This window comes from Phaeoacremonium minimum (assembly GCF_000392275.1).
Source record: "Phaeoacremonium minimum UCRPA7 unplaced genomic scaffold PA7_03_scaffold_582, whole genome shotgun sequence".
NCBI lineage: Eukaryota > Fungi > Ascomycota > Sordariomycetes > Togniniales > Togniniaceae > Phaeoacremonium > Phaeoacremonium minimum.
This window is the reverse complement of record NW_006921484.1, coordinates 53,187-65,392: the sequence shown is the minus strand read 5'-3', so window position 1 is coordinate 65,392 and position 12,206 is coordinate 53,187. Positions and strand designations below refer to the sequence as shown.

The following is a 12,206-nucleotide window of genomic DNA, read 5'->3' as shown; positions in this document are numbered from 1 at the left end:
GCTTCTCGAACTTTGTAACTACCACATCCTCGGCCGAATCTTCTATTATGTACCCTACTTCGCGCCTCTCCCACCTGGCAGGGTGCTTTCCACCTTCGGTGCTATCATGGCCGTTGTTGAGCTTCTGAACGCATTGGGCGTATCATTGTCCGCGAATTCATCCTCGTCAAAAACCCAACAAGAGCTGGGAAGTCACTTGACGATAGCTGCAGTTGCCATACAACTCTGCGTCATTGTGATTTTCATGTGTATGGCTGGCCTCTTCCACTGGCGGTGCAGCAAAGCTAGAATACGCAACAGATCTGTCTCGACTCCCTTGACCATTCTCTACATTAGCATGATGTTGATTCTGGTACGCTGCATCTATCGACTGGTGGAGCACTTGGGCAATACGACCATAGAGCTCGATAACGCCGATTCTCTCCAGACTCTGAGTCCAATTTTGCGATACGAGTGGTTCTTCTACGTCTTCGAGGCAGTCCTGATGCTGATCAACTCCGTCATCTGGAACATATGGAATCCGAGCCGCTTTCTACCTAGGGACTATCACATCTACTTGTCGCAGGATGGCACGACCGAGATCGAGGGACCAAAGATAGTGGACAACCGGTCGTTTACAATGAAGATCCTTCATCTTCTGTCGTTTGGAATTCTCTTCCGCAAGAAAATCGACCATCAGCAACCTGACGAGTCTGGCAATTATCCAGCTACAAACGGTGGACGCCAGACGACGCCAGATAATCGTACGCCGCTTGAGTTAATCATTTATCTCCTATCGTTCGGTATCCTCTTCCGCAAGAAGAAGGTGGATAATCGGCCGTTTCAAGAGCTGGGAAACTACCCGGCTGCGAATCGTCAGGCTTGATCCGAGCTACACTTTCTGGGACAGTTCGCTGATCATAGCTGCAGTTAGTACAAACTCGCTCTTGAGTACCAATAAGCCTCCCGCACAGCCTATGGGTTACACTGTTTAAGCGCGACACGGTACAGATTTTCGTAAAGTTATTTATGGCTAAGGATAGTCGAGAAAGCAGTTGGCTTCTAGGTGTGAGGCTCGACAGAATGATACACTTATGTATGACTTGGGAAGACTCATTTTCAATATTGGGCTTCGGAGTCTTTGTCCTTGAGAAACTGATTAGATCCCTAACGCCTTGTCTTGACATGAGAATCAGGTCCTAAGAGCGAGTTGTCCATGCTATTAATGGGCAAGATTTCTCTTCTGTCGTCTAGAATTCAACATTTGTCGTTTTATCTGGTATTTTATAGGTGCAAAACTAGGTTTAAGATGGGGTGACTACATTTTGCGTAATAGTAGGCGAGTGTAGACAAATCCAAGCTCACAAATTTCGACCTCGTTATTCTTCAATTCTCTTGATGTTCTACAGGGTTTATATATATATTTTCAGCAACCATCAATAGAATCTTGATTGTATTCAAACTTCAATCTAAGCAGTCGTGGCTTGGTCCCTCACCAAGTAACCGTGCATCACCGTCCACGACACATAGCATAGTCCACCCCGGTGTTTGTATCAACGCAGGCTTGAAGCTGTCCTTGTTAATCTTGTAACCAAGGCATTTCTTAAATCTTTTGCTTTATCTGGAAGAGAGATTCCTTGCATCTCCGCCGCTTGAGTTTATCCTCTGTTTCTGGATAATTGTAATCCGCCTTCAATACATTGTATAATACCTAGTGTAGTTGTCACAACGAACACCATTATAGCTACCCAGAAAGTGTACTATTGAACGTTATTTCGTCGGTCGTACCACCACTGGGAGAGAACCCTAGGTGTAGCTTCATCATAAGCTTCTTTCAAAAAAATTAAGCGATCTCTCCAAAACCTGAAATTGTCCAGCTGTCTACTTGCGGACTGAAGGTTACCGCACATGGCGAGTTGATTGTCGATTGATAAGAAATTTTCATTCTTTGTCAATCGCTGGAACCACTTGGCATTTGTGGTTGTAGCTCGACCATATGTTCCGAATTCTGACTGTGGAAACAATAAAGCTAGTGTTTCAAGAGTCTCTCAAATAACGTACTCTGGGAGAATGGATCTATGTAGGCTTAGCTGCAAATCTGGATGGATTTGGTGTTATTGAGATCAAATTACCTATGCCACTTTAGGAAGGTAGTGTGATGGAATATCAGGACTTTGGTATCGTCTTCCACTAACAATAAGTGGTCCGAAAAATTATCCGTGAACTGAAGTTGAATGCCTCCAATCTCCTGCAGACTCCATGCGTTGAATGATACAGAGAGTCTGCCCCGATCAATCCTTAGATTAGGTTGTTGACTGAAATAGCCCTCAATGAATACCTGCAGAGAGCCGCCGGTCCAGTTCAAGTATCTCCTCGGTGCTGCCTCGCCGTTCACAGTCCCAAATTTAAGCATCAGTAAAAGACTCAAGGCTAGATTAGAGTGTTGTCACAGGCTTCTGGAGTCGCAACATCTACGGCCAGTCTCCTGATATCAACAAGCATCTCTTCCCTTGTTTCATGTCCTGATGTAGATAAATGCTCGATGAAAGTATTCAGGACCTGAGGATCTCTCAAAGCAACGTGCTGGCCTGCATTGTGTCCTGCTATCAGATGCCATTGTCTTTGGTAGAAGTTTATGTAGGCCTCATGGCTAATGTTCCCTCTGATGGTCGTTTTTTGAGAGTCACCGGCCCAGAGCCTGTCGATTAAATCTCGGGTCTGCTTGTCTTCAAAATAAGATTTACTGTTCTCCATGCTAGAAATTTGTTACGAGCATCGACACAACATCTTGTTTAAGCTATCACTGGGGTTGTTCTTAATAATTCCTACGAAAATAGCGTATTACGCCCACCCGGAGCTCTATGGTCTACATCTGGAACATCTGTTCATGCTTTTGGGTTTAGGCCTGCTTGCTTTGATTGCAAGGGCAGATCTGAGCTCGACGAATGAAATATACGATAGGATTTACCGCCTATCAGTCCACGTACAATCGAGCCTAATGTACAAGAAAGCGGACGACAAAGTCATCGACCATGGTAGCTACGAATAACACCAGCTGCACTAATGTCACAGTCAGGAGCTAGTTAGTTCTAGTGTATAGGGTATCTCATTCTGCATCGACTGTCGACAGGAGAGAAATTTCGTCCAAGATGTAGGCTAACGCCGACAAAGTTCGGAATCCGAAATGCCAGATGGAGGCCCAAAACATCCAGCATGAATGCAAAAATAATTATCAATTGCTTGCTTATAGAATGAACTTAAACACCCCCAATATATAAAACGATATGAGTCGAATCTGTCCTTGGGCTGAGCTTGCACTTGAACGTTGAGTAGGCGCACCTACACTATGAGGTGTTGGCAACAAACAATCTATCTATATCGTCATAGTCTAATTGAAAGATAATGTTTCTGAGTTTAGTTTGATTTGAAGCTTCGAGCGATTACCTTCGATGAGACCGTTAATAAGCCTCTTTCTGATCGGGATGATTTGTTAAAAATGCCAAGATGTGTCTCGACTCGAAGTTCCAAGAAACAACAGGCTATCGACCCTCGATTGAGCATGTTCTCTTGTAGCAGTCTGCTACAGGAATGTTATTAGCCATGCAGTGTTGGTAGCTCGTGGTTATCACATTGACTAAGCTACGCCTGCCTGCAAGACTTCGTGCAGCGAGGGCAGCTGATAGGATGGCAGTTGATCGAAAAAGGGGCAGCCATCCATGGTGTAGCCCAAAACGGACATGATCGCCATGCTGACACGCACCACATGAAATCCACCACGGATTCCCAAGCGCGGCGCATCAACTTGATTGCCATCGGCATGAAAAAGGCATGCCCGAGAGATGAATTGAACGCCATAAGAGGCGATGATATGTCTGATGGAAACCTGGATTCAACGTCGATACTTGCGCACACCACGGCTTACTGTACCCTGGAAGCATTGCTATGCAGTGTGCGCAAGGCAAGATTGGATGTGATGTGGGATCGAGTGATGGAGGGGTCGGGCGTGGGATCGCCGACGCCAACATCCCGCCATATGGGAAAGTAATCAGGGAGAACCACGCGGCTGGAGACACATGCACTGTATGGCACGCCTTGCAGTATCACGGCGCTCTCATCAGATAAAGCAATGCAACAGCAGCAAGAAGCTCGTCTTCTCATTGCAGTCGGCAGTCGAATGTTTGGAGCACACAAGAGAGGGCAGGCGTCGAACATATAACCGGAGGGTACCGTAGTATGGCCCCCCTTTTCATGTGTCTCCCTGCATCTTAGACGACATCAGCATCCGAGCGCAATGCTGACCAGAACAAGTCGCATTTGACTGCCCATCCATGCCGATTTTTTGTGATTAGGGCAGCCAATTGATGGCCCAGAGATGTGGCACTCGCTTTTCTGGCATCCCACAATCCTTGATATGCCGTGTACCCGGCTGCAGCTGTAGCGTAGCGTTGAGGAATCTGTGGCCAACCTGGCGGCGAACGTGGTGGCTTTCTGGTTCAAGGACGGACATGATGGTATTCCCAGCACCTGCACAGACGAAGCACCTTGTCGGACCAACCAGAGCACACCGTGGCTGGGGACGGCAGGGCACAACGAACCACCACGAGGGGGAGGAGAAAAAAGAAAGGCGGGCAGGCGCAAAAAAAGGTCTGAGACATTGCGGAAAGGCAGCCAGACAGTCAGACAGCTCTCCCGGGACCCTCAATCAAGCTGCTCTCTGTTTTATAGACGTCAATCAAAACCTGAGTCTTTTGTAATAGTCGTTGAAGCTCGTCCAAATAGCATTTCCACCGTTGCTGTGCAGCTCACCGTCAGTTAGTTCACGTTGGCTATTACCGTTTGCTTCTCCACACGCGGGCACGGGCACACGGGCACGGCGCTACACCCCAAGGGACGTTAGACGGTGGGCTCGCTTCTTATTGCGGTCCCAGTCCAGGGGCCGCTGTTCTTTTATTTGCCCGACAGATCAGCAGCACCCAGCAACAGCAGCAGCAGCATTTCGGTCACATCGCGAAAAGAACACGCCCTCGTCTGATTTGGGGTTGGCTTCGAACAGGAACAGGCATTGCAGTGGAACCTTGTCTTCGATTCACCATCTTTTTGACTACAGCGCTTTAACATTGTTCTGGCAATAGCAGCCATTGATATCACATTCTTTTCCGGGGTTCCATTGCAACTGCCATTGCCACCAAGCCAAGCTTACTTGACCTCCACAAAGAGGCTCAGGCGCCGTCAGATTGTGCCTGCGTTTGCTCAGGGGTTTCTTATCGGATATCCAATCTACGCCTACTACAGTACGTCTGTGCCTGGCCTGGGGTCAGCCTCCCTGCCTCTTTTGTGACAGTGAGAGTCCCGATTTTTTCGCATCTCACAAAATTAGATACCACAAACCACAGCAGCACGTTCTGCTCTGCGACTATCCGATTGACAGGCGGAACTTTGTCTGACCTCATTCATGCCTTCTGTGCTAGCCACAAAGCGATAACGACCTGAGCGATTTGCGAGCCACCCTTTTGGCCAGACAACGGGAGCTGCTGGGGGCGAGCCGAGGCGGAAGTTTCCTCAACCCGCCTTCACGAAGGCCGAGGGAGGTTTCAATAGTCATTTGGGGGAACCAGTAGATGCGCCTCCGCCCAAGATGCCCTGGCAACCACTGCCCCGAATCGCCTTCGCCGTAGCGACGTACCCTTTCCAACCTACCGGCTCCGAAGACCTGCCCCTCGAGATTGGAGATGAAGTCTACATTGTGGAGGAGACGGCCGACGAGAACTGGCTGCGTGGATATCTTGTGGCACCCCCGTCCCTGCTTGCGGGCTTGACTTCCGTCAAAGGCGAGACTCTGCAGGCACGCGTTTATAATGGCATATTCCCTCGCAGCTGTGTCGAGGTCCGGGAAGTATTGGGTGAGTCTGACGAGACAGACGACAATGAGGACAGCGAGGACGGTATAGAAGTCCTCAAGGAGGAGGTTGGCATACAACGAGTGGGCAGCGACTCTGCCAAGGGCGGACTGACGGGCGAGGGCAAGGCAAGGAGGAGGAAAGAGAAGTCTAAAGGCCCCGAGGTGGTGATAAGTCCCATCAGTGACGGCAAGGGTGGCAAGAAACCAACCAAGGACCTCCCCAACGGCACACATGGCCGGCTCTCCGTGCCTTGGAAGCGCGACCCCAATGCGCCACGACCGCGAGCTCCCCTGCCGATGCTCAAGATTGGAGACGAGACCCCTACCTCTGCCTCCGAACCATTGATCGACGAGATTGCCTCATGTCTGCGCGAGTGGCACTCTACGAACCTTCACGAACTGCTGCTATCGCGAGAGTATGCGAAACTCGACAAGCTATCGCAGCTGATCACCTCGCTGAACTTTGCCCGACAACAATTCCTGCATAACGTGTTGACGACATGGGAGTACAAGAATCTACGCGAGAAGACTGTCTGGGATCTGGTGCGCGTCAACAAACTATGCGGAGGAGAGGTCATTGTTCGCGACCCCCTCGAGCAAGGCCGAGTCCTCACTGGAGACGATTCCGTTGTGGAGATAACCAAGCTACAATCTGTGATGAGTCTGCTAGACGAGCCGCCGCACCCCACAATCGAGCTCTCTGCTCTGCACCACCTGCTTGTGGACGTCAAGGGGTTCGCAGGAGCATCGAGCGAAGCCACGACCTTGACCCTTCACCTGGTCAGCAAGGCCCCGGGCGGCTCCCTGATATCGCTGTCCGAAACCTTCATTATCGAGATACCAGCTGGAGGCATGATGGGCCATGTGAGCAAGCATCTTCAAGCGCAAATGCGAACTTTGTTCTCCGACCTTTCGCCATCGGATATTGGCAGCGTTCCTTCCGCCGAGTCAGAGCTTTTCTTGGTGGTTAGGATCCGAACATCACAACAAATAATCGTGGGCAAGCCAAGTTCGAGAGCTGGCTCAATAAACCAGACAACATCTTACTCGAAAGACACAGCGAAGCCGCCACTGTCTAGTGGGAACAAGTCTATGCGCAGGAGCCTAATGTGGGCGCAGAAGAGCACCCGATCTGCCTTTTCGAGAGGTGCTCCAATGGCCAAGCTAGATGAACAGGCTGAGGAGAGACCACCGACTACTGGTGCTCTTGAGAGTAGGGAAGGAATACCGCCAAGTACCGGTGGATCCAAGGCTCCACGACTTTCTCACGATGGCACGACGAACATGACTGCTGAGCGGACTGTTGGCGTCGGAGTTCTGAAATTGAATGCCATCATGAAGCAGGATGAAGAGGTTGAGCATGTAGTCAGCATTTGGACGCCCTCCGCTAGATTCGTTGCCGAAAAGCAAGAAAACGGCGAGGAATGGGATCCCCTTATTCGCGAATTGATGGAGAGTAAATCCGGACAATACGAGAAGTCTAGGAACGGAGAGCGACTGCAGGTGCATTTGAAGGCATTCAACGACCCTGATGCAGATGCTTTGATTAAGGCGACACCAACCTTACTCGCTGGCATCACCAAGACTAATAAGATGGGCTTCTCCGGGGCACCGACTAAAGCTCGGTCGGACATTTATGTCACCCTTGACGAAGCTGTGTTCTCACGACAAACACTGCTTTCTAGATTCGGCGGCAGCGCAACAGCGATGCCAACTACTGTTCATGGTACCAATTTGCAAGTGACGATGGAGGTGAGGAGGTCTTCTGGCGAGCGAATAGACAACTGCATATATCCCTCCTCGAACTCTGAGGGTTTGAGCACATGGAGATCTGTTGCCACCGAGCGAGGAGATCCTTGGAGACAAACGCTCCGGCTACTATTGGCGCCGCAAGATGTATTCACATCGCATGTGGTGTTCTTTGTTGCAGACATGCCGAATCCCCCTTTCGCCATAGCGCATCTGCCTTTGTGGGACCACCAGGCATTTGTGAGGGATGGACCCCATGGCTTACTTCTCTACCGAGTAGATGAGTACACAGCGACTGCCCAGCCTGGACCTATGGGCAAAGGTGGCTACCTAGCATTGCCGTGGAACGCACGCCGTGGCGAGCATTCGGCAGAGGTTACTGGCCCTTTGGCGACGCTTCGCCTCGACACGTATCTTTGCAGCACCAGATTCTCACAGGACAGAGTTGTTCTTTCGCTCTTGAAATGGAAAGACTGCCCTCGTGAAGAGATTCCGAATCTCTTACAGCAACTTATCTTCGTGGCTGAGATCGAGGTTGTGAAACTCTTGAGTGATGTCCTAGACGCCCTATTTGGGATCTTGGTCGAGTATGCCGGTAACGACGAGTATGAGGACCTTGTATTCACCGCATTGGTACGAGTCCTGGACATTACGCATGATCGACGATTCAACATCGCTCCTTTGGTGGATCAATACGCCGAGAACAAGTTCAATTATCCTTTTGCTACACCATGCCTGGTTAGATCATTTACACGGCTACTATCAAACCCATCTGATCCAGAAACTGCTAGAAAGCTCAGAGCTACCTTTAAGGTCGTTCGTCATATTCTCAAATTTATTACACATGCTCGCGGCCAACAGAAGGCAAAAGAGGCTGGCATTGGCCTCACCGGGAACACTCCCGGCTTCACAAGGCATCTTAGAAGCATCTTTAAGGCGCTGGATGCTATGATGCGTAGCACAGCGCCGGTCTTGGTTGGAAGCCAAACATTGGCTGTCCAGCACTTCCATACATGGCTACCAGAACTAGCCGGGCTGCTCACGACAGAAGAAATATTACATATCGCTATTGACTTCATGGATTCGTGTTCATTGGTCAAAGGCAAGCTTGTGCTTTACAAACTTGTTTTGATCATCAACTACTCGAAATTAGACATCTTCTCCCACCCCGAGCAGCGGTCTGCTCTGAGCGCAAACACCGTCAGATGGATCGCGCCGCACTGGGGACGAACGGAGGAGGTAACCGAGCAGTGGAGGGAGCAAATCCGACTCTGCTGCTCCGTGTTAGCAAGCCAGGTCGAGCACCTTGGCCCTGAGATACCCGATCACATTCCGAAGATCATTGATTCTTATCTTGTTATTCAGTCCGCGCCTCAGCCCCCCCGGCGTCGCCTCTCGCTACTATTCCCTACAACTTATCCCTTCCCTTCCAAACCGACGGTTGACGAAGTCAACTTCGACGAGGCTCTCGTCGAGCTGTCGGCTGTTTTATCAGCGCTTTCTAATTCGCCCAGCGGCATGCAGCTTGAACTAGCCGAAGACGACCTTGAAGATGTCATTGCAAACACTCTGCGTGTCCACATGAGCATCCTACAGGGCGAAGCTTTCCCGTCCAAATGGCTCAGTGTACATATATTCCATCACAAATCCACCATGAGAACGCTCCAGTATCTATCGGGGATACTGCTTGAGTCCTTCCTTCCGCATCCGGACGAGGCAGAGAATTTCAACACCGAACTCTGGAAAATGTTCTTTACGACCATGCTGAAACTTGTCGGAAGCCCCTCACTTGCGCTTGAGACCTTCCCGGAGCAGAAGCGGAGAGCTGTATGGAAGATCGCTGGCGATGTCAGGGAGCATGGTGCGGAGCTCCTCAGGCGGACGTGGGAGGCCATCGGATGGGAGACCAGCACTGATGAGCGACAACGGTATGGCCTGACAAAGATGGGTGGCTATCAAGTGCAATATGTCCCAACGCTTGTTGGACCCATCGTGGAACTCTGCTTGAGTGTGCACGAGGGTCTGCGACGAATGGCTGTCGAGGTCCTTCAGACAATGATTGTCAGCGAATGGACGCTGAGTGAGGATCTGTCAGTCATCCAGACCGAAGTCATCGACTGCCTTGACCTATATTTCAAGTCAAAGCCCTTGACTGAGAGTATACTACAAAAGCTGTTTGTCAGCGAGCTCCTGGAGAGATTTGAGCCTCTGTCGCAAATCACTGACGAGCCACTCTATCAAGCTCTTCGCGAACTTATGGGCACCGTTGATGAATTTCTGGACCTCCTTGTCGCAGTTCACAGTGGAGATGGCTCTGGCGAAGCATCACATCTCATCAACCGACTCAGGCTTATGGAGTTCCTCCGGGATATGCAGAAGGAAGAGATCTTCGTTCGCTACGTCCACCAACTTGCATTGCTTCAGGCAGAAGCTCGCAACCATGCCGAAGCAGGTCTGGCCTTGCGGCTCCATGCTGACCTCTACGAGTGGGATCCTGTCAGGACGTTGCCGGCCCTCGCCGATCCTGAGTACCCAGCACAATCGCAATTTGAGCGTAAAGAGAGGATATACTTCGACATGATCAAGCACTTCGAGGATGGCGAAGCGTGGACCAGCGCTCTGGCCGCATACAAAGAGCTAGAGTCTCAGTATGAGACCAACATCTTCGATTTTGCCAAGCTGGCCAGAACCCAGCGTGCCGTTGCTACCATATACGAGACTATTGCTAAGAGCGAAAAGCTCGTACCGAAGTACTTCAAGGTCGTTTTCAAAGGCCTGGGCTTCCCGGCCAGTATCCGCGACAAAGAGTTTGTCTACGAAGGTTCTCCAACGGAGCGCGCTTCTGCCTTTACGGATCGCATGCAGGAGCAATATCCATCTGCACAGATCGTGACCAGTGATAACATTGACGATGTTGAGGGTCAATTCCTCGTCATCTCGGCTCTGAGCGCGCATCGTGATCTCCGACACCATGTCTTCCAGCGTGCCAGGGTTCAGCAAGTGGTTAGGGATTACCTCATCTCAGCCAACCCACAAGCCTTCTCTGTGTCAAGCAAGCGTGTCACGACTGGCCCGGTCACCGAGCACTTTGCTGAGAAGATTGTATATACGACTGCGGAGCCGTTCCCGACTATCCTGCGCCGTAGCGAGATTGTCAATGTGCATGAAGTCCGTCTGAGTGCCAAGGAGACCGCGCTGGAACGCATCGTACGCAAGACTCAGGAGATGACGGCCGTTGAGAAGAAGATCATCGACGGTGACTCGAGTGACGAAGTCGCTCAATTGCTTGTCGATGCTGTCAGTATCTCTGTCAACCCGAACTCGGAGAGCAGTGTTGTTTGCTATCGCCAATTGATCCCCGGACTGCAACCCAGCCAGAGCTCGGCATCCATCACTAAGGAGGAGGATGACGAGCCCCCTGAGCTGGATGCGCAGGAGAATGCCATTAAGATGGCGCTGATTGATCATGCTATCATGATCAAGAGGTGTTTAGCTACCTTTGCGAAGAGTTCGAATCAGATCCTTCTGAAGCATCATGAGGATCTGCAGAAGTGTAGGTTACTCGGTCCGAAAATTCAATAATCAAGACTGACATGAATCTAGACTTCGAGGTAACATTTGCTCCAGAGATAGCGGCATTCGCACCTCCGCAGCCGGTCCGCGAGAACATGCCAACACCATCCCCCAGCTGGCCACGGTCTCCGCCATCACTGGCGCCGACAACGCCTCAGCACCACAAGAGCAACTCATCGAATGCTAACAACATGAGTGCGGAAGTCTCAACTGTCCAGCCAGTATCGTTACGGCAAGGTCGGGGAGCAAGGCTTAGCTTTCTTGGTGGCAGAAAGAAGGACGCGCAGCCGGGACAAACACAGACAAACGGCGATCAATCCCAGCAGCTGAATGGAGACGCAGAAACGGCAAGCAGCGGCAGTCGAAGTCTAAGCAAGGACAACCCGAATAGAAGGAGTTTCTTCCGCGCACACTCGAGCGACGACCAGCGTCTCCCGAGGAGTGGAACCAACGGCACGGACACCTCGGCCCCAGAGTGGACAACGGAGTCAATGCCTCGCGAGAGCATGGACACCGCCATAACAGAGAAGCACCAGTCGGGCGGCGATCTGTCCGGCGTCAAGTCAATAGGCAGCGTGCGCAAGCGTCTCAGCATGCTCAAGCTCGGCAAGAAGGCTAGCAAGGGCAGCGGGCTGATGGGCAGCCTAGACGAGGAATAACATCAGGGAAAGAGAGTTGTAATTAGTAGGCAGAGGCCGGAGGTCGATTTTTTCGAAAGTACATAATGCTCCTCTACAGGGAGTACAGTGAGGATTGGGGTTTGTATCCGACTTTAGGATATTCCGATGTATTTTTCCACATCCTTTTGTTCATTTTTCTTCTGTTTTCTTCTATACCAGTGGGACGCAGAGGTGTTCTGGATACGTGTGTGTATGTGTGGTATATTTGTTGGAGTAAGCTGCGTACAGCAAGCGTTGCGAAGCATTGCCGCGCGCGCATAGGAGGACTTTGTGTAGGACACTCTCTCGCGGATATTGTCATACAGAGACGGTAGACTCAAAGGAGC

General features: G+C 50.7%; 2 protein-coding genes across 2 annotated transcripts; both read left to right on the top strand.

Moving 5' to 3' along the window:
* Window positions 1-340: 340 nt before the first annotated feature.
* On the top strand, window positions 341-865 carry UCRPA7_8191 (putative rta1 domain protein; the record flags this gene model as incomplete). The annotated part of the gene is made up of 1 exon (XM_007920710.1): window positions 341-865. One exon carries the CDS (start codon window positions 341-343, stop codon window positions 863-865), a length of 525 nt encoding a protein of 174 aa, XP_007918901.1.
* A 4,749-nt stretch (window positions 866-5,614) lies between these two features.
* Window positions 5,615-11,859, top strand: UCRPA7_8190 (putative sh3 domain-containing protein; the record flags this gene model as incomplete). Its single annotated transcript, XM_007920709.1, has 2 exons — window positions 5,615-11,180; window positions 11,231-11,859. 2 exons carry the CDS (start codon window positions 5,615-5,617, stop codon window positions 11,857-11,859), a joined length of 6,195 nt encoding a protein of 2,064 aa, XP_007918900.1.
* Window positions 11,860-12,206: the final 347 nt, after the last annotated feature.